General features: G+C 38.2%; 1 protein-coding gene across 2 annotated transcripts in view; it reads left to right on the top strand.

Moving 5' to 3' along the window:
• The window catches only part of PRKN (parkin RBR E3 ubiquitin protein ligase), a 1016620-nt gene that overhangs the window by 42243 nt on the left and 951278 nt on the right, over nt 1-23099 (top strand). The window contains exon 1 of one of the 2 annotated variants that reach the window (XM_039881217.1): nt 14626-15794. The exons of the other annotated variant lie outside the window; for it this stretch is intronic. Within the exon in view, the coding sequence (XP_039737151.1) occupies nt 15243-15794 (552 nt within the window). The 5' untranslated portion in view covers nt 14626-15242. Of the gene's footprint in view, nt 1-14625; nt 15795-23099 lie in introns of those variants that run through there. 2 annotated transcript variants of the gene reach the window in all.

The following is a 23099-nucleotide window of genomic DNA, read 5'->3' as shown; positions in this document are numbered from 1 at the left end:
TCGGCATCCATCGAGCTCCTTACATGTTCCAACACTGAGCAGTTAGCACTGTGCGTGGGTTAGCGCGAGTTAATCTTACAACTCTGTGGTGTGTCGCCATAATAGCTCCGTTCCCCGTGTGGGGAAATGAACCCCAGAAAGAGTCATCGGTTTCCCCAGATCTGTTATGCTAATACCTGGTGAGGCCGGGATGGGAATCCTGCTGGCTCAACTCTAGAGTTTTAACTTTGAACCGTGGTCTCCTATGGCCTCACTTAGAGTTCTGCTCTGGCCTTCCTGGCCTGCATCGTGGTTCAGAGACACGATGGAATGTTGATTTGCGCTCAGATTCTTGATTCTGTCATTTTTTTCCTTCCTTCTTTATGGTTTGATGTCTGGTTTTCGCCTCTTTTTATTTACATTTATTTTTATCTACATTTTCTCATGCTTTATTATAAATTTCTCCTGTTTTTGTTTTGTTTTAAAGCGTGTGGTTATAAGTTACAAGTGACTAGTTAATTCTTTCTTTTCGCTCAGTTAAATGTGTATTGATTGCCTTTTCGTGGCAAGCAGTGCTCCAGGAGACTAGATCATTCCTGCCTTACAGGCGCTTCCCGTGAGGGTCAGGTTGGTCACCATCATTCAGTGTTTGCAGACTAATTTGTAAATATTCTGAGACTACTTCTTCAAAAATTAGGGCAAAGGGAAAAAAATGAATGTTGAGCATTGACTATATTCAATATGTGTAAAAAGAAAAATCATTGCAAAATATGTATATGTTTTAAATTTATTTATTAAATGCATTACTCTTGGCTCTTAAGGTTGTTTTTAATTTTCACTCTTTCAATAATATCTCAGTGAACATCCCTATTGCTAGACCATTGTCCACATCTACAGTTTTTTCTTTAGGATAAATTTCAATAAGGGGTTACCACTGTGTTACTTTTATGCAGTAATTTCATGACATTTGGTATATATTACCAAACTATAGATCAGATATTTCTATCTCTACTGTAGATTGTTCTTCGTATATATAAACTTTCCAAACTTTCTAAAATTTGAAGAAAACTGAAGGATGTTTGTTTTTAAATTTACTGTTGAATTAGCTTTAATGAATAACAAGATATTTTGATGAATAGCTTTCTATTTTTATAGATAGTGGAGTATATCAGTTCGATGTATCATCTTTAAAGTACAAAAATTAAACCTGTTTTATCTAGACTCCTAATCCCAGTTTTCATTTTTCTTTGCCAAAGTGGTTAATGTCATAAAATAAAAATGAGGAATTCAGAGATACTTCCCCTTACTTAGTTTAGCGATACTAGTTTTACCAGAAGGACCACTATCATAAGTTGTGAATCAGTTTCTTCACAGTGATATGCTTTTGTTATTTAAGTGACATTTCAGAGAAACAATATTTTGGTTTACGAGATTAAGTCATATTTCAAGTTACATTTAAAAATACCTTTAAAGTATTTTTTTTTTTCTTGGAGCTAAGAATGAACCAGTTGATGAATCTTTGATTCTCCCAAGATAAAATGTTAATTCTATATTTTTTGTGGTCTCTACCACATCAAATTGAAGCCCTTCTGCACAGTTTTCTGGGGCTTCCAGCCCCTGGCCCCACCTGCTTCTATGCTTTACGGCAGAGGCACCCACTACCGGGCTAGGCCCATCCCCCCACCCACACGGAGCCCCTAGCATCTACTGAGATGAACAGTCGCCTGCCCCTCACCCAGCTGCCTCTCCCCTGCCACCACCACCTGACCTGATTTCTGTTACGTCTTCAACTACTAGTTTGACATTCAATTATTTTCTAATTTTTATGCAATTCTTATTCTCGTATATATATTTTAGTCCCTGCTGCTGATAACTACACAGCAGCTATTCAATTAATATTTCTAATATGACTGATAAATTCTCCTATGATTTAAAATTTTTAGTTATGGCATAAAGGTTCCCAAGTTCTTGATTTTTCTCTTAAGAAATAATTAATAACCCAGGGTTGCTGGCTTACTCTGTGTTCTCATCAAAATGGCTTTGGCTCTTCTTTAGTCTGCCTGTACGTAACTTTCCATCAATAAGCAGTGACGCCAGAGCTGGAGCTGGGTCTCGCTTCTTTCATTCACTAGCTTTCTGAGGTCAGTTGTGGGGCCTGGGTCATGCGATCTGTAAATGGATAGGATTATGCTAGATTATTCCTAAGAGCCCTTCTGTTGGCTTTGGAATGCCATCTTAAAAATTCCGGAGTGTGCGTAGTGTCTTGTACAATTAGGTGATTTTGGTATCACCTACTCTGTTGAGCATAATCAAAATAGGACCTTCATTGTTAAGTACTAGTTTGTTTATATATTAACACTTGTATCAGTCAGAAAATGTGAAGTGACTATTACAGATTTTAACTGCAGAATATTATGGTTTGGCTAGTCGCGTCAGGGACCTGGCAATTTTTAAAAAAATTCCACAGGAAAAATAATTATACACATGACATATTTGATCTCGTATTTCCCCCCTCGGCTTTAATAACCTTGAAAAAATAACTTTTCTCATCTTTCTTCCATGAAATCGACATCATTGAAGCAGGAAGCTTAGGTGGATGTCAGGATGCCTTTCTAATTCAGGGCCCAGCATTCCGTCTGGCCGAGGTGTACGAGCTTGACCTCTTTGTGTGGCTCTGCTGAAGTATTTGTCCCCTGTGAAAGCCAACACAATCAGCAGTGCGGGCATAGATAAAGAGCTGCGTAAGGTTGTATTTTAGTGGCAAGGCTGTTTTGTGACCATGTTCTGCAGTCAGACTGGAGGTGACAGTATTATTTACTTTTGTTGCTTGGGGTCCAAAGGGAGAATAAATTGCTATTGATTTCTGAGGCATTGCAGTGAAGGGTCTGAATGCCTTCAGAAGACCCGGGTGGCACGACAGACTGCCTTTGAAAATGAAAATTCATTTTCTTGTTATTGTCATAAAGATTTTTTTTTTTCATTCTTAGAGCCAGTTACCAGAAGATATGGCTGTGGGCTGCTGCTGTTATAAATGTTTCTGTCCCCCTGAAAGAATGGAATTCAGCACTTTCGTAGCAGTCTGAAATTGACAAATAGAGTTCTGCGTGTGCACTTGCATACATGTAATAAATAACCTGGCCTTCAGAGCGATAGTTAATTCCGTTAGTACATTAACCATTTTACCAAGGGCACTTTTAGGTTTTGCGAATGTTTGGCAGCACAATGGAAGGAAATTTGGTTCACGTCTCATTTTGTTTTAACTTATAAATGGTAAATGTGCTTCTGAAGGGATGAGTTTGCTTTCCTTGGTGATTTCTTAATTTATTGTCCAGATGTAACATTTAAATGCACACATTTTCAGTGTGGAAAATATTGGAGACATTCTAAGTGTATCCGTGCCCACCTCCCCATCTCCCACCCCATCATCCCTCACACGGTTATCACTTCTTAGAATATTTAGGTCCTACTTTATGGTGCCACCTGAGGGACAGATAGCAAAGGAATAGCTGCAAATGAGCTCATAGCATGTACCTGTCAGTTATTTCTCTTAAATCCATAGTGCTCTCCTAATTGAATAGTCTGGGATGACTCATGCTTTCAGGTATCTGTTTTTGGGAATCGAGCACCGTTGGCATCCAGGGATCTCCTGGCATAAAGCAGGAGTAGGTGGGAGGCTGGTGATGGATGGCTGGGAAAGCGGTTGCAAATGCGGGGAACCTCCCCGAATGCAGAAGTGATTTTGTAAAGAATGTAGACACTTATGTAAGTAACAAAGAGTTCAGTTTGAATTTCTTAATTCTAAAGTTTAATTTTAACCTACCAACCAGATCTCTAAATCAAGAGTCCTCTTTAAAACATAGTATTTTTAAACGAAGGGATTTCTGACTCAAGAAGACACGACTTTGAATGTTTTTGACTTTGTTGTGTCTATATAGTTACTTCATAGTCTCATATATTTTATTACTATTAATCTATTCAGATGTGAGCACACATAACAACATGTTAAATTTTAAAAAAGACGTCTATACTTTTTTTTTTTCAGTTTCATAGGTGAAATTTCAGGCTTTTAAGAGAATGATAGAGTGCCCCTTCCTGTGGAAAGGATGGTATAGAAGGGAAAAAGAAAGCACAGACCTGAGAGGTTTAGAGACTTGAGTTCAAAACTCACTTCTAGTTACTCATATAATTTAGGCAAATTATTTAACCTCTCTAGGCCTCAGTTTATCACGTTCTGAAATGCTGATAATTGTATCTTTCTAAAATTAAAATGAAATCATCATCGTAGGTCAAAGTACATTATCCTTGTCTCTCACCACCACCGCCACCACCACCACACAATCATCATCATCATCGCCCACCATCACCACCATCACCACCACCACCGTCATCACCATCACCACCATCATCATTAATCTACCGTTCTAGAAGGAAGTAATGGCTTAGAAAGTACCTACCACTAAAGGTGAGGAAAAACACAGCTGAAAGAATCCGTTTCTTTAAGTTTCCCAGGGCCTATTATATATTTATCATGATTCCACAGACCTGAGTCACTCTAAGCAAGTAGATTCAAATTATAACCAAGTCAGTATTTTTCTGCAAGTTGACAAACTCAGACAGGTTTAAGAAACTTAAGTAAATGTAGATAATTAGCCCGGCCCTTGGGTTGGTGGGTCCTGCCTTTCAGCCTCAGGCCACAGTGACTGGTGCCTGCCACGTGCTCTGCCCAGTCCTTGAGCCTATAGGATGCTGCAGCTGCCGCCCGGATGTGTATTTTCTGTCACTCCCTTTGTCTCAGCCCTTGAGCTCTGTAGGAACTTGCCGGGTGATGGCTACAGCCGTGGCTGTTTGCCATGGGCGGTTCAGAACAGATCCACATACACCTGGTGCCCCTCCCCGTGCCTCCTGCTGCCTGGCCGGGCGCCTCTCTCCTGGGCTGCCTCGTCTCGCTCTGGCAGTTGTCCCCTTCTCTGGCCTCTGTGGTGCTCCATTCAAGATTCTTCCTGCCCCTGCTGGCCCTCAGCGGTCCTGCAGCTTCAGGTCCTGTGTGTGGGGGGCTCTGTTTGTCCACTGATGTTCTTATGAGAGCAAAGCAAAGTTTATGTTCAAGTATTACCAGAGATGATAATGTGCTTTTTTGATCTAAATTTTCTTATCTTTTTAGATCCACGCCCCTTTTTACAATAAAGTTTTATAATTTAATGTTGCAATTATGAACTTTTTTCATTTTCTTAATATAACTTTCTACTAAAATATTGACTAGATATAATGATAAATCTTACTAAGGCTGTATTCCTTCTAACTTCCTTCTAACGCCAGTTGAAACTCATTACTCTAATTGATCAAAGAATATATATATATGTGTGTGTAATTATTTTTAGTCATTATCGTGAGCTTAAACTGTGGGAAATATGTGACATTTCTATTAAAGAAAAAATACTTTTTTTCTTCTCTTGCTTAATTTGTATCACAATTCATTTACCTTAACATGCGTCTATTAAACGCATTTTGAAAGCTTAACTAAAAGATTCTAAACACCTTTTAGAATTTTTATACTATATGTGCATTATATACTTTGTAATTTACCTATTTTAAACTTTAACAGATTATGATCTAGCAAGAAAGGAAAACTTATTTTTAATACCTGAGAAAAACAAAACGTTCAGGTAAATCTGCCATGCACAGGAATATAATCTGTGCTAATAAAAAGAACCCTTAAATTATCCACTGTTCAGGATTACCCTGCTGCTGTCTTCAATTAGCATGGATAATTGAGGCTTGACAGCTCTTAGTAGTATTATCATGAGGGCCTTTCAGATGATAATTTCCTTTATTGTCATTGATTAATTTGTAAGTAATTACATGGAGTTTAGCAGTAACCCGATGTGTTCACTCTTCTTATTAATATAGGTTGAAATTCGTAATTCTAAGTACTTTGTAACCTCATATTGATGTCATCTGTGTTCCACCTGTATAAAGTCAACATTTGTTAATAATGGAAACGAGAATTAGTTGAATTTGCTTGTCCTGAAACTGACTGCTATGTATTAAGAGCTTACTTGGTAAATTTTCATATGCCGATTTTAGGTACCAGGTACTTCATAGTACCAGGAAACCGGTACTAAGCATCAATTATTTTCCTGGTGTACTCTTTGCATTAATTATTTTCCTGATAGACTCTAATACTTTTAACATAATTACCAACTTAGCCAAAAATGAGTTTTCTGTTTTTGAACTCTGACATAATTTTGAATTTGGAGTTTATACACAATTTTGGCAGGAAAAAATTAATCCCAAATTTATTTGTGTCATGAAAACATTATAGAATGGCATTCCATGTGATCAGGCTCAATTCACGTACTGAATTTGTTTTTTATATTATGTGTAAATTTCATGGTTTTTTTAAGATTGTTTTTGATGTCTTGTAATGATATGACGAATTAATTTCATTTAGGTGAAAATGTTTTCTTTGCAGATAAAATGCACACTCTCCAAGCAGAGACAGTATATTTGTGCATGTCATCACTTCCATCTGATAAACCTTTTATGATTCTATTATTTTATGAAAGTATATTACTTTCCGTTTTCCATGATGAAACTAAAATAATGTAATTTTTTATGAAATGTACCTGTGGGAAATGTGAAATAGGACACAAAGACTTTGGTTTGACTTATTATTTTTCTGATGTCGAGCTCCGGAGACATAATTTTCTTTTTGGCATCCAGTGGGTTAATGATTCAAGGTACAAAAGCCCATTTTCATGTTAAAGTAAAATTACTTTGAAAAATATGCTTTAATTGAAATCCTGTTTAAGGGTAAAATTATGTTATTGATTATGATCAAAATGCCCCAGACAGTGATGAATTCATCAATTCCTGCTCCAGCGGTGTCATAAATCTTTCAGTAGGAGCTGGAGAACGTGAACAAGTGAATATTTTCAAAGTATAGTGGCACATTACTTATTATATGTAACTTCCTTAATCTGTATACTATGCAAGAATATAAGTGGCTTTTAAGAAGCAATGCGCAGAAGTAGCTTACGATGTTATCTGTGTCACAAATCAAACTGCAACGAAACTCATTCCAATAGGAACTTTGAAAATATGAAGCTGGAGGTTGACTGAACAATATATTTGAGTTGGAGGAAGATTAAAGTGGATAAATATTATGCATCTCCGGAAAGAAATTTTATTTACAATTATAAAATAGCAGCCCCTTGAGTTCACACCACTAAGAAAGATATTATAACATTTAACCTCTCTACTATAAATTTGTGAAAGATTTTAAAGGATTAAAGCACAGAAAGTTATAGTTTTAGTAATTATCGCCTAAGTAAAGACTTTTCGAGCCTTTTGCAGCTTGATGCTTCCCAACTATTAAAGAGGTCTGTGTGTCTGTCTGTCTGCCTACCCACCTATTTATCTCCATAGACTATTTTACTCCTTTTTTTTTTAATCAGGCTTTTTTTCTCTCTCACATGTCATAGAATTATTTTTATTTTTTATAGTTAAATTATTTTATCTTTCAATTACAGTTGACATACAATATTATATTAGCTTCAGGTGTACAACATAGTGATTAGACATTTATATAACTCACAAAGTCATCACCCCAAAAAGTCTAGTGCCCACCTGACACCATTCATATTTATTAGGAAGAATGCATTATTTCTTAGACTTATCACTGACAAAGTGGTAAGATTGGGTTTTTTTTAAACATCATAAAACATTTTAAGTGCAGTTACCCATTTAAAAATCCTTCTTAAAGATCCTCAAAGTCCGGTTTGTCTTGAGTTCTACTTGCGATCCAAGTGCCTTACGTGATATCGGTGTCTCAGGTGCCTAGTTATCATTCAGTTTACTGAGAATGTGATGTGGACAGGATTTAAGTTCAAATCTTAAGGTTATTTCTGGTATCATAGGTTTACACGGCTGTTCGTTTTGAATGTGCGGTTTGTTTTATTTTGAATCAATACTATCTCAATATCTTCTGTCTCCTTACAAGCATTTTGTTTAGTACGTGTTGGCATAAGAACTAGAAATAAAAACTTATTCCTTAAGACCTATAGAATATACTATAAGTGAGAATGAGTAACTACGGAACCAATGCGCAATGTAGTTTTTTTCAAAAATGCATCTGGTCAAATTAAATTGAGAAATAGGAATATTTTGGCATTTTGTCATAGAGTCAGCAATATGTTACATTTCTTGTAAATGAATTCAAAATCTCAGAACTGTTGCCTAGTAATTTGGTGTTCGCATTGGACCCAGAAGTCTCCTGTTCTTAGTACACTCGCCACACCAGACCTTACCGAAATGGCAGCAGTAAATGAGCCGTGAAGAGAATTTTCAGGTCTGCATATAATATCAAGAACTTCCACTCTGTGTGTGAGAGTGTGTGTGTGTGTGTGTGTGTGTGTGTGTGTGTGTGTATCTTTGCAATAGATATATTACAAGTATTTTCTTTCAGCCATTTGAATTTACACAGTTTAATTTATTCAATTACTATGGAGAATGTGGCAAAAACAAGGCTTAGAAAGCATATAACCCAGATAACCTGACTACTTTTTATATTTTACCTGCCTAAAATAACCCATGACATTAGCTCTTGGGTATAGCTGTGACATCACCATCATGGACTTCATTAAGCAGAATACTGCTACTGATTTTAAGCTAGAAGTTTGCTGAGCACATTGACTCAGTCAGAGGAACCGCATCCGAAAGCATTTCCGGGTCCCAGGTCTCCCCACGTGGTTCCACCGTTGGGTGTTCACGGCATCTTCTGCCCTGGAGTCCACTGTAATGATGAACCTGCCAGGTATTGGCCTGACTTTCAAAAGGTTTTCCAGATCCTTGTAGAATATTTTCCTTTTAAAAATTTGGCCCTATTCGTATGGGGTGATGATGGAGCTTCTGAGTTCGGGCGAGGTGTTGGGCTGTCAGATAAACCCAAATGCGACTGGGTCCATTTGGAATCACACCTTTCTGGGACAGGTATACAAAGCACTGATTTCTGTTACCTGATTGGCTTATTGCTTAATGTGGATGTTGAGCAAGTATACCACTGTCTGTCTCTCTGTCCCAGGAATCCATGTGACCATGTACTAAGGACAATTTTCAAGCGTAACCGTATGCGTGTGTCTCAGTATACATCGGCATACACATATTCTGGTTTTCTGCTGTTACGTTCTTTATTGTGTCACTGCGTTTCCTCTGAAGAAACGATAAAGTGTGAAAATCTCCGACAAAAAATGTTGTATCCTTATGTGAATGCAAAATTATGACTAAGAATTAAAGTTTTGAAATAAAATCCAAAGCTTATGGTCCCCATAGCAAGCATAATTCATGTAGACTGCAAAACAGTGTATACTTTATTGCATATCTGCTAATAAGAAGATACCACCTGTACCTTCAAGTGGGCTGAGTCCGGGTTGCTGTGGGAACCGTAACTTCGTGCATCTCCGTTTGTGTGTTTAAATTCTCAGCCAGAGTGTGATAGTAACGTAATATTTTCATTGGATAACATTGTTTGGTCCCAATAGTTTGGTAGGTAAGAAGAACTGTTTTTAAGAGAAGAAAAAGTTTAATAAAAATGGAATTTCTTTGAAATAGCCATGGTAGAAAAGGTTAAGAATGTGAGCATTTTAGCGTAGATTAAGAAAGCAATAATAAATCTTGCTTTATTACCTTTGTGGACTAAGTTATCCTGAAAGGTCTTATCCCTTGACACGGGGGTATATATACCCTATCGTAAGTCTCTTTAGAACCATACGTGTTGCAAGGTCTCTTTGTGACATGTAGCCAAACTTTTCACCTATATCCAAAAACCAGAGACCAATGAGGGTAAATGTTTCATTCTAGGTCACATAATGAGTTCATGGCCAAGTTGGAATTTTTAATGATATTTTATGGCTTCTTATTCAGTGTTTGCATTGTCCATGCTGCCCTTATTTTAAAAATAGATAATTATTAATGATCTTTTATGGGGTTTTGATGATAACTAGTACATGCAATAGAGAAATATCTTATGAAATACACATGTATGTGACTCATCCAATTTATTTCTGACTTGAAGCGACTTATATGTTTAGCATTTGTATAGAAATACTGAAGAACTTCTAGAAGAGACAACTTTATTTAAATTCCCCTTTTGAACTCAATGTTTAGCATTGACAAAAATAAGTAAAAACGCTTTATATTTTCTATTATTATAGAGCAATGGAAATTTCTCTAAATGTACTATTTTTTTATCGTTTACAAAACTGGAAAACAATACACTGTGAATTGTATTGTGAATTGAAATGGGAACATGCTTTAAATTCAGTTTGTTATTGGATGAAGAGGGGTGTCTAAAAGTCAGTCGAATGTTTATGCCGTAAGCCTCAAACACAGCAACGCAGGCATGAAGTGGACTGTCATATAAAATGAGAGCGACGAGGAGACCCCTGGGGTCCAGAGTCCAGTCAGGCGGCCCTTGTTCTGGGTCGTGAACAGTGCGTTTGTCTGTTTGGTCCCTGGTAGGCGGCCCCCCTGCTGTGTGTGGCAGTGCACCTGCTCTCCCTGACACTACACAAACCAAAGAGAGCCAGAGGGGAAACCTAAAGGTATTTATTGAGTTATCAAATCTTTTAAAGTTTATATGTTACATTTTTATAGGAGGAAAGCGGCCGTGTAATAAAATATGTCAAAAGGTCATATCGATGATTAGTTATAAGATACATTCGTTACTAATTAACATGTAAATAAGAGGAGTTTTTAGTGTCAGATGCTTGCGGTGCTGGAAAGCTTTTCCTCCCAGGCTCAGGGGTTAAAACTTACCCAGTTCCCGTGACCCTAAGTGTGCCTTCTAGTCAAGACTGGGATTAACAGTGTAAGCTAAATATCAGTATTGGGTAGAAATAGCAGCCAAAAGTTATTCTCTCTATGCCTTGCCCTCTCTTGCAAGAGAGATTCCTACTTGCGTTGAGGACAGTACTAATGCCAGTATTACTACTGTGTCCCCAGGAGCCACCATAAGGCACCTGGGGCATGAAGACTCAAGAGGGTAGAGATTGGAGTCCTGTGCAGCCCTCACAGATGTTGATATAGACCTATATTTTTATGGACATGGGAGGATGTTGACTCTACTGACAAATTAAAACTCCAGGTTCAAAATACTGTGTGTGTTATCTAACTCTCAAGATACCTGTTTGTTTAGGGACGTCTCCGAAGGATACAGACCAAATGTTAAGAGTAGTTATCTCTATTTGATGATATTTTGTTTGTTTGTACTCACCTATATTTTCTTTCCTACCAATAAATTTATATTATTGGTGTAATTTTTTAAATGGTAAAGTTACGTTTAGAGGTGCACAATCATTTCAGTGTCTTGGATTTCCACAGTCAAAGTCTGTCAACAAAGATGCCGGTTATGCCTCACTCTGCCTGTGGAGTGCAGAGTTCGAACTTGATGAGCTCTCACTTTTTCCACGTGCAGTGTTCTGATGCGTGACCTGCACCTTGAGTGGATGTTTGAGACATCTTGTGCCCAGACCCTCGAAGGGCTGCTAATTCCTGGAACGGGACATGACAGGACACTTTCCCAACTGATTAATCAGAGTGCTCTTTGCAGTGGGGACATTTTCTAATTTACAAAAGACTATGCCTTGTTTATAGGGTGGACATATGCAAAATATATGGCAAAGATCTCAGATGAAAAATGAGTGCGAAAATCAAAATTATAAAATTTAAATAAACATCGTTCAGTGACAAGCAATTGTGAAACTAATCAATGCCTAAAATTAGTTCAAATGGAACACTGATTAATAGCAACTAGGAAATGGATGCATTTTAAGGGCTAGGCTTCCTTTTTAGTTTTAGCAGTGTTCACGTCTATCTAAACAACATATCCACGCGCATCCGTATACTCACAAAAGACTAGTGAGTTGCACCAGTACCACACACAAGCGTGGGCGCTAGCTTTCAGTTACCTGCCAGGGGACAACAGAATTATCCTCGTAGAAGAAACATACTTGTATTATGTGGAGTTTTGGTATACATGGTTCTAAATTTTTTGCTTAGTATCATGCTATTTTAGTAGATAAAACATTATGTGTTCTTTACCCTGAAAACTTTCGAAGGAATTCTTTTGTTGCTTAGCTCGTATTTTCCTAAAATTTAATAATTGTTGGACTAATTAAATAAATGGAATGAAAATACTTATTGATTGGAAACTGATATACATTTACTCAATTTTGATTTTAAGGAACTCTTTTAGTATAGATTTGGGGATTTTGGTCATATCTACATGTGATTATTACTGCAACTTAAGTGTGTAATTTATTTGGAATACTGAGCAAGTGCACAATATTAAATGAACAGAAAGCATGCACACTAAACGGATCTCTGTTGAATTAGAAACTAAATCATTGATAATATTCGCTCTGTCAAGGATGTGATAATCAACTATGGATAATCGCATCGGTATATCATTCTTTCCCTCATTCATTCACTCGAGTTTGCAGACAGTCTTTACTGAGCATCTACCATTGCTAGGCACTGTACTGGGTGCCGTGGATATAATATGAGCAATCACCCTAGGAACACAGACCCTGTAAAGTCGAACCCATGGCAAGCGTACACGATGTCACAAGCATCTATAAAGAAGGGTGGTGGGGGAAGGAGCTTTGAAGAAGTGACAGCGCAGCTGAACTCAGAGGAGGAAGTAGGTGTTCAAGGAAGTGAAATGAGAAGAGGGATCCTGTCCAAGGCTCTGTGATCGGAGGGGACCTGGAGGGTGACCGTCTGGGACTGAAAGAAGGGAGCATGGCTGCAGTGCCCTGGGGAAGAGGGAGAGAGCATGGCCTGAGGCTGGAACACGCCTGAAAGGGCCAGAGAGTGGAAGGTCTTGATAAAGGCCTGCCTTAGACTTGAAGAGTTGAGTTGGGATGGTGTTGGCCCTGAGCCCAAACGGGCCCTTCAAGGCCAGTGCTCTGCTTGCAGTGAGAAGCGAGGGATAGATAGATACCTGCGCAGGTGGATGATGGGAATCAATTGCAAATCTGTATTTAAGTGCCGGTGGTGAAGAAGGACATAGCAGGAGAGGCTCGCTATTTAGAAGGCGGTTCAACAGGAACAACGATCAGGAGGGTATGCCAAAGAGAGCTTTGAGGATGACACCCACCTTTTTAGCTTAAACGAAGGGATGTGTGATGAGGCCATTAGCTGGGGTTTGGATTGCGGGGGGAACCAGCTCTCACAGGTTCTAAATGGCAGATAGCTGCCATCTTGCGTGCCAACTCTATTCAACTGGCGGTGGCTGTCTAGGGCCTTAGACTGAGACGGGTATTTTAGCTCACAGTAGAATCTGTTGTGATCAACCATTGAATTTAAAACTGTTGAGAGCGGGTCGTGCCTCTCTATATCCTGGATTAGTTCTCGCTCTTGACTCTGACCTGTGTAGCTGAACATTTGCCAACAGGATGAAAGTTTGTATAACAGCTCTGGCTGGCGAATGCTAACTCTGTGCCAGGTGCTGTTCTAAGTGCATAATCTACTTTGTGCCATTTGACCTTGAATGTGGAATAGTATTAAGAAGGATGTAGATTGATACTGAACCCCATCCTGTTCGATAAGAATTTATAGAACTTGAATTTAAAAGGCCTTTTAAGTGTGGGATTTTCATCTGTCAGGTGAATTTCTGATAAATATGGACCCTGAGGAGAACCCTGTGTCATGCCACTAATATTCTAAATTACTAATAATGAATAATTAAAAGTCAGTTTCTATTTCATTTAGCATAGTTATCTCTCATTTGTAGGTGTCTGTGTTTGTAATTATTGGTTTACATCTCGTATCCTATGCAAATGGATTGTAGCAGAAGCTTAGAGGGAGTGCCCTGTGGGATTACAGTTTAATGATGACCCAAGTCTGCCTCTCATTTTCTCTGTATCTGTCTCACAGCACCAAAGACTTTCCAAGTAATTGAATCTCTCTTTTCTGTGATTGAATTCCAAAGCAGCTTTTTGTGATTCTTTTTTTTCTATTATAACCGTAAAGTTAAAATAATTCTTACAATGCTGTAACTAAAATTTCTTTAGGAGAAAATTACATGTAAACCCTCATAAAAGCTAAGGAAAAAGTACGTTTTTCTTCACTTGCTAATTAGTATTAATTTGTTTATACTCTCTCTTTGTATGTACTTTAAAAAATAAAGGATATGTGACTGTTCCTTTAAGACTGCACAATTATACTAGGTTACTAGGTCAGGTTTTTGCAGGCGAAAATCCCTTATGTTTGCTTTTTTAAATGTTGGAATGCAACTATTAACCAACAAACTACTAAAAAAAATCCAAATCCTTAAGTGTCCATAGATCAATCCAGCTTCGATTGTCCTTTTTTAAACAGAATTTTGGCAGATAGCACCAAGTTTTATTCAGTAAAAATATGGATAAGTATTTAAGGCCTAACAACTGTGTTGTAGGTAAGATTGCCAAAATCATTTACATATTATAATAATAAATTCCATATCTTATTATTTATGGAACATTTTTGTGGAATTTAAAAAAAAAACAATTTACAAATTTACTCCATTGAAAGGCCAATAGCATTTTCTAATTATTTAATTTTACATTGTATAACTATATACACAATATTGGTTAGGAAATTGCATTGGGGTTTAATTATTAAGAGATTAGCATATTCTTTTTGTATAGAAAGAATATGAGTTTCTGGTTATTAAGGAAACATTAAAAATTGGTTTTCTCTTGAATGAATCAGATTTGAAAAGATATTTTGAAGGATAAGTACCAATTAGAAGAAGCTGCGTGGTGGTCTTTTATCCTCATGAGGAAAGTTAAATCAATCCTACTTTTATGCGGTCAACATAAACTGTTATTATCCAGTCCCAGTTAAATGTACCCAGGATTGCCTCGTGTCCTCACTCTTAACACCTTGTACAAAATCCCTAATTTCTGCGTACACAGGCTTTCCTTTCTGCATCCTCCTTCGGTTTTACAGATGAAGCACTTAGCACAGTGCCCGGCATAATACACTTTTAAAGAAGTTCTGAAACCACATAGGAAAAAACAAGCTTCTCATTAACCTAAACAGTGACTCACATTTACAAGGATGTGCTAAAGTTTTAATTTTAATTAAGGTACTCTTTCATTCTCGAAAGTCATTTATGTTAGGCAGACTCACTAAGAAGAAGAGAATACAAAAGTAAAGTGTAAGGTCATGATTTTTTCTTTCTTCTTGATGTCACCCTGGAAATTCACGTGGATTGAATGAATCTCTATGGGACTCGAATGGAGGCACAGGGAAGGCACAAGTCCGAGGGCTGGCCCTGCGCCGGCCGAGAACCTGTGGGTCAGCTCTCACTCTGGTCGGCTTTGCTCAGGCTTTCGTCAGTTCTTATCCGTGAGAGGTATAAGGAATGCTGGCTGGCAGTCGGAGTGTATGTGCATGTGTGTGCGTGTGTGTGTGTGCGCGTGTCTCTGTGTGTGCGCGTGTGTGCGCGCGTGCTTGCAAGTCCAACCCCCCGGAGTCTAACCATGTATGTCTCTAACCGTATTTTGCTTCTTCATGTGTTTTTCCCTCACTTCTGTTTTCTAATATGTCCATTCTGTGTCACTCTTCACACAAGTCACTCTCTTGCTTGGCAATGTCAGCATCTGGAAAACAGGAAGGAAGTTCCCGTGACGCCCTTGAGCGGCGCTGGGGACGCAGAGTTCCCCTGCTCAGTCCCCTTCGGTGCCTTTGCCAAGGCAGGCCGCCTCTGGCAGCTACTTCCACGTCTTCATGCATCTTCTCGTCAGCAAACCGGGGGGCGAGACACGGCACCGGGGCTTCTTTGCGGGGCGGTTTGTTCCCGGCGTTGCTGCACAGCAGGCGAAGATGGCTCAGTAATTTCAGAGCCAGTCAGTCAGACATTTGACGCTCTTCTGATGTGTTTACTTCATGTCAGGCTTGTAGAATAAATGTATGTCACCGAGGTATATTTTTTGCCCAGCACCTTGTTTCCCCAGGGGGTAAAAAAATGTATTGTCCAATGTGGTCGACCCTTGACTGTCACGGGTTTGAACTGTGCAGGTCCACTTATATGTGTGTGTGTGTTTTTTTAAAGAAATACAGTTGCCCTTCATACCCGTGGATTGCACAGCCACGGACTCAGCCAACCCCAGGTTAAAAATGGTATTTCTTCATCCCTAAATGCAGATTCCCAACCAAAGAGTGAAAATACAGGATGAAAGGTGACTAGTGTTTTTGGAGAGTCAAAAGTTGGATTTAGACTGTGAAGGGAGTTGGCATGCCTAACCCCACCTTATTTAAGGGTCAACCATCATAGAGCTAGGAGCTTATAAAATGAGAACCATTTAGCATTAATGTTTTTATGCAAATTTTGTTAATATCTAAGTAATATATAGCTGTTACCGAGATTTGGCAATGCCAATTAATTTTTATTATGATTTCCCTACTTTTTAGTCACAGCTCTACAAAAAACAGAACCATTTTAATGATTCAATGCCTGGTACCCGGGATGCTTTGTAACTGTTGCTTTTGGTTTCAGAGCCAACTTTTTCTCCAAACATGCCTGATATCATTATTGTTTAGATCTCGTATTGCTACTAACTTAAAGAACACAGAAAACTGAGATTCACAGTGCCAGAAAAGTGGGTCCTGTTTCCTAGATTTCAGGTAGCTGCACATGCAAAATGGACCTGGCTCCCAGTCCTGAAGCCTGAGATTAGTCATGGGATTTATGCACTCATACAGGTCAGGTAACAGATTTGCTTATGGAAAATAATTAGTGGAGTCATCAGAGAATATTAAGCATCACCAAATTGTTTTCCTCGGAACAGTTTTTTTGTGATTAACCATCGAGAATCAGCAAACTCTTTAATCCTAATGACAGTTTAAAAATCCGAAAATCAATCAAATTACGAAATGAACAACCCCTTAGAATAGTGATGAAAATTAAGATTATTATTAGAAAAAAATAAGAATAACTAAGTCAGGTAATATTAAAATGCTCTACTCTAAAAAAAACGGCATCACACAGACATGATCTCATGCAGAGTCGAAGTCAGATTTGAGCCTTTTGAGTATGTGCCTCTTCACTTACAATCATGTTAATGACTTTACCTTAAAAGTCAAGCCTTTTGTTGTACTGATTTGATTTTCATGACTTCTAATTTTTCTGGTCACATACCAAGAAAGAGAAAGGGGGCAGGGACAGGGAGAGCAGAGGCTAAAGACAGAGGGAAATCGAATACGTGGCTCAGAGTGTAACCGATTGTCTTCTCAAGACCCACGTCTGTGTCCATTGCTCACTATAAAAAATAGGCGCGAGGCTATTTCATCAACTGTTGTGTGTGAAACTTGACTCCTGTGAGCACCTGGGACTGGCTTGGATGAAAGGGAGGAGGAATCCAGATAAATGCAAATTGAAGAAGCGATCAAGGCTGTCTGAGAAATAGCAGAGGGAAGGCTTCCTGGAGGCAGTGATCTGAGTCCCTAGCCTGTGTCGCTTGCATCCAAGGCATAGAGATGTGACTGCACACCCACTGTTCTGGGACTTTGACTGTCCTGGTTCAGGAGAGTCACGATTTTAAGGAAGTGCAATCACCGTCGGAGACCTTTGTGAATGCTGCTTAGCTTTCTTGCCTGTATGCTGTGTACGCTGTGTAGTGATTTCTTTCCAACTGTCTAGTGTCTCTATTAGCATTTTCCATTTCTAATTATTTAGAAGTTATTTATGTTTTGTTAGACTTGTTTATATGCGGCTCATACCTAGGGCATTTGGGACAATGATGAAAAGTTGTTTTTTATCTTTATTTGCTCGTGTGGGTCATCTTGGCATTCAGTTCATCTTCCGCTTCCTTCCATCCCATCCTTCTGCCATCCCAGGTACATTCAGGATCCAAAGGGAAGAGAGACAGGGCTGGCGAACCAGTAGTGAGGCTCATTGGACACCTACGTTCGGTGCGCAGATACAAAACCCAGGCAATTCACAAACTTTAGGTCTGTATGAATTCATGTGATTTCCCAAGTGAAAAAAATCAGCCACATGGGTGAAGTTCTATAAATGTCTTTATACACAGTCAAACTTCTCTAGAAACTGGAATCTTAGAAGTCATAATATTTCTTTTCCCAAGGACTAGGTGGATAAATTTGCTTAAAGGTTTAGCCTGATCATTTTCTACCATCCAGTAGTATTGCTTGCTTGGGTTCCATAGGTGCCATAGAAATAATAGTGACTACTAAGATAAATATTAATGACAAATTCAAAATTCATACCCACTTAAATTAAAGTATAAATTAAATATGACAAGTATTGAAAGTTAACATTATTTAATACTTTAAATGAAAAATCCTTCTCATGTAGGATTATAACTACCAAATCCTTTAAGTCTCAGTTTCAAATATGTTTTCCAGAAAGAGGATTCCAAAATATATTTTATTGCATTACATATCATTACGGAGAAGTTAGCCTCATTATTTTTTATTCTATTAGACTGGACTATTTTATTCGACAAGTTTCTTACAGTTTTATTGTATTGCTCTGAGGAGCTGAGTCTGTGTCATGGGTGTTTTTTACGTATCACTTCCGTTTTCTCGTGTCTTCTCTGCCTGGTTCTCTTTGTTGTTAGTCATACAAAATCGATTCCTAAAGCGTCCTTCTTGTACGGATCTGAGGCAGGCCAAGGGGTTAAAACTGCCATTTCTGATGGGAAAAGCTGGGCTACAGCAGAAGTAATAAAGACAGTCGGTCCTCTGTCTGTAAGTGATTGTGGGCAGTCGCAATTTAATTTTGACATTAAAGTTACGGACTGCTTCACACATCTGACTCACAACTGTATATGGACTGCAATGTAACAGTCATCCCTCGGGTGGCCTGTCATCTCACTGAAATGTAACACAGGTGACTCTGCTCTAAAGCTTTTATTTCCCCCGGAAACATTGTGCACAGGTCACTGTGACCCTCCAATAGCACGACAGGTTCATCAGACCAACACTTGATGGCTCCAAGGTCCGATGGACTGTTGTACTTGAACAAAGCTTTGGAAAAAGACAAGAACTCTCCCAGGAGGGCTTAAGGACTAATAACTGCAATTTCCTAGTTATACTAGTCAATTTGACTAAAGTCCCTTTAAATTGTGGCCAAATAGTGCTTTAAAATTGTTTTCTTTGTTTTTTAGACTCATTTGGTCTCCTATTGATTTTTTGCTTTACAGGTTAGTGATTCCGATTAGAAAGTGTTTTATTCTGGATACTGATCATCAATTTAGGGACCTGTTTCCAAGTAAATATCTAAGTCGGTGCACGATGTGTTGATGTCTTATTGCTTTTCTGTGAGAGGGAGGAAATAGACAAAATGGCCTTTTAAAATACTGGCAGAATTCAAGGCCATTTACTATGACAGAGACCGAGAATATTACAAGTAAAGAGATCTTTGTCTCTGATGTAAAGGCGTTATACAAGATTCACTGTAGAATCAGTTATTGGAAATAGAAATATCTTATTTCCCCATGGCATGTTCCTCCCTAGATAGAAGTCACGTTTTAGGGAAGGAATCTTAGGTATCGATCACCTCTGCCACATCAAACGTGCATTATGTTGTCAGTGATCAACGTTAATGCTGGCGGCAGCTCCCGACAGGCTGGAAGGGGAGATGCTCGGATTTGGGGTTGTTTTAAGAGAACTTTAATCACTGAGTTCCGTTAGCAGTTTGGGCAGTCCATGAAGTCAGAGGATTGATATTAGCTTTTCGGAATATCTGTGCAGTATTAATAAGAAGAAAACCTGTTAGCTCGGCAGGATAGTGTAGAGCTAAGGGAAGAACTGACCATTGCTAGTTAAAAGGGCCTTTAGGGTACCACTGAATTATTCGATATATTTGGTATTTTTTTTGGCCTTTTATACACCATTATCATATGACTAGCATGATAACAAGTCGGTATATTCACTGTAAAACACTTGGAGCTGAGAAACATGAACTTGTATTTTAACAGATACTTTCAGCCCCTGCTTGTGCAGACCTTCATGGATAGGAGATGTGTGTGATGGATCAGTCATATCCCTGGCCCCGAAGGAATTTACACTGGGGCTTCAACCAATTGGATGAAGGGTAGAACATATAAAATATTATAGGAAGGGCAGAGATAAAGATTTCACTCGGGTTTAAATGCTTCAATTTTATATCATTTTAATTTTATCCATTTGGATGAATGGTAGAACGTATAAAATATTACGGGGAGGGCAGAGGCAAGGATATTTATTAGGATTTAAATACTTTAAGTTTATATCATTTCTTCTGCCATGCTATCTAACTGCACTTTAAAAAATTAATCATTATTCTAGATTTATTATATGACAAAATTCAAATTTAGTTCTAACATTGTTTAAAGCAGATGTCCAAAATTAGATATGGCTTATATAAAATAGATCAGTTTTCAAAAGAGCTAATTGCTTTCTATATCAGAAACTATTATTATAACATTAATGCCTGCCTGCCACATTTCATACTCCAGGCTGCCAGCTTTTAATAAAGAATTTTAAAATGTTGGCTAAAATAAAACTACTGTAATATCTTGGTCTGCTGAAACTTTTATCAAATAATTAACATTAATTTGAATATAAAGCATCATTCCTTTAAATATGTATGTATGTATATAATTATTAATATGTTTGTAAAATATTTAATCCTGTGCATAGATGCTATTAATGTTCTTTGACAATGGTTAAAACAAAAATGTATGAAAAGAGGGATGACTCTTTGGAGAAACAGCACAGTGAATAGTAAGTAGCAGCTGTAAAACCTGTGCGGTGACTTGTAGGTAATTAGCAAAAGGATGATGAGACCATATGGAGAAGCATTATGAATTGTTTTTCACACCAAAAAAAGTTATAAAATTAAGGTTTTCTTAAACAACTCAGTGTTAAAACTTTTATTTATTTAAGCGTATTGTATGACCAAGTAAAATATAATTTGTAAATATGTCAACACTCGGGTTATTTTAGACCATCTTTTAACCTTTAAATAAAAGACATAGCAAAAGTAATTTTTGTATCTGAGTTGGGGCCATAGGAAACCCCTGAAATGTGAGGTTATGCTTTTTCTATTCATTACGATCATCATCCAGGTTAATTTCGAAACAATTAGTTTTAAATTAGTTTTTCAATTGTGATTCCCAGCATGGAGTTTTCACATAATAAAATACTTGTGAAATAGTACATGAGACATTATTTTAGAAGCGTCCTCACTGAGATGAGATTAAACGTTGGAGAGGATGAGTCATATTCCTATCTCTTGCAAAACTGAAGCCATTGTTTATTAAAGCATCCATTGGACCTTATACATAAGGATGCACTAATTATTGAGCTAGTACTTAAAAAAAATTAAGCCATTTAGGTTAATTTTTTATCGTACAATAATTACTATGCAATCTGCTTATTTCATTCACATTTTATCTGCCAGAAATCACTTTTCTCAATACAGGAGTTCTGCCATTGCCACAACTTGATTCTTAGTGCTTTTGGAACAGGTGACCTTGTCTCCTGCTTCCCAGAGAGAAAGGTCATCACTTCTGCGACGTTCCGTCTTTAATAAACCTGTCTCCTGCATCATTTCCTGACTGTAAGTTAAGCATAACAATACCTTATGAGTAGTGTCTGGCTCATCAAGGAAATGCATGTGACAGTATACCGCAAAACAGCTGGGACAACAGAATGCCCCCAAAGGATGGTCTCCTTCTCCACAGTTATTTCTAACTTTGCATCACAGTATAGCTTCTCTCTTCGATATCCTAAATGTGCCCTGCGATGGTTCTGATGTCTCTCCTAGCCTCATTCTATTTTTGGAAACGGCCCACTTGTAATCTGTACTTGCCGGTCAGTTATCTAAAGGTTAACGTGCTCCAAACGGTTCTTTAAGATTTTAATTCTTGGCGCTGCTGATTTTTGTCTCTTCTGCCTGTATCCTCACACCGCTGTGACTGGAAACGATTCTCTTAGATCCATTTATTTTCCTCCATTTTCTCTGCCTGACTGCCTTTGTTTTACCTTTTAGCTCTTACCTCAGTCATCACAGTTGTTGGTTGACTAGTCTCTTGGTCACCACTTTCCCTCACCTCCAGCTCCAGTTACCCGACTTAAATAAAGAAAAAGAAATCGATTCTATCACTCCCCTGCACGAGAACCACTGATGGATAACTCCTTATAACCTTATGAAATAACTTCCAGAACACTTAGCATGTTGTATAAAGCTCTTCACAATCCTGGGGCATCGTTTCTGTCTAAAATCATTTCATATAGCTGACATTTAGTTGATAGTAGATATTTGTCGAATAAATAATCTGTTAAAACTACTTCCAATTTACTGAGTGCTCGGAGTTCTGGATGCGCCCTGCAGACTCTTTCCTGGCTAGGCTTTGCTTTTTGCCTCTGTGCCATTGTCCACGTTAGACTTTTTGTAAGGAAGGCCCCTCTTCACCCGACACACTTCTACGCATCCTTCAAGACCAACGGCAATTCCTAGAACTCTTCCTTCATCTGTAAGATGTCGTTACTTCCCCCTTGAAGTTCTCACAGCACTTCCTATAAACTTCTCCCAAGTTAGTGTGAGACGACATACGTGTCTGTCCCAGTCTCCCCCGCTGGCGAGTGCTACAGAGCGGAGACGTGGCACCATCCGTTCTGCCGCTCTGTCCCCCTAGAACGTAAACACGTTTAAAACTGTTGGTAGTTATCAGGTATTTGAAGCTTTTCTTGACTTGTTCAACATTTAATTGTGTCAATTATTTTCAAGTTTTCATTTTAGAATGATTTTTTTCAGTATATAATGCAGTTAAATTCCTGAGAAGGTACTGTATTTTATTCATCCTCTGCTGTTAATTTTTTAGAACACCTACACAGTGTTCTCGTTTAGTTTCTTTCATCTGTGAAGGTGTTAGAGTAGAAATTTGTAAGTGAAAGTTGTTTCTCTAGAATTAGCTTGAGGATCGTTCTCAAAACAAAGTGTCTTACTTTGAGGGAAAATATTTTTTGGAAGAAAAAGAATCATGCTGTCTGTGCAAGGTCTTGTATTCTGCAAGGGTGGCATAGCCAGTCTCCACCTTTCAAATGGTAGCAATGCACAAGGA

Source organism: Pteropus medius, unplaced genomic scaffold (genome assembly GCF_902729225.1).
Source record: "Pteropus medius unplaced genomic scaffold, Ma_sr-lr_union100, whole genome shotgun sequence".
Lineage (NCBI taxonomy): Eukaryota > Metazoa > Chordata > Mammalia > Chiroptera > Pteropodidae > Pteropus > Pteropus medius.
Note: the sequence above shows the minus strand (reverse complement) of the source record. Positions and strands in the feature narration are given on the sequence as shown.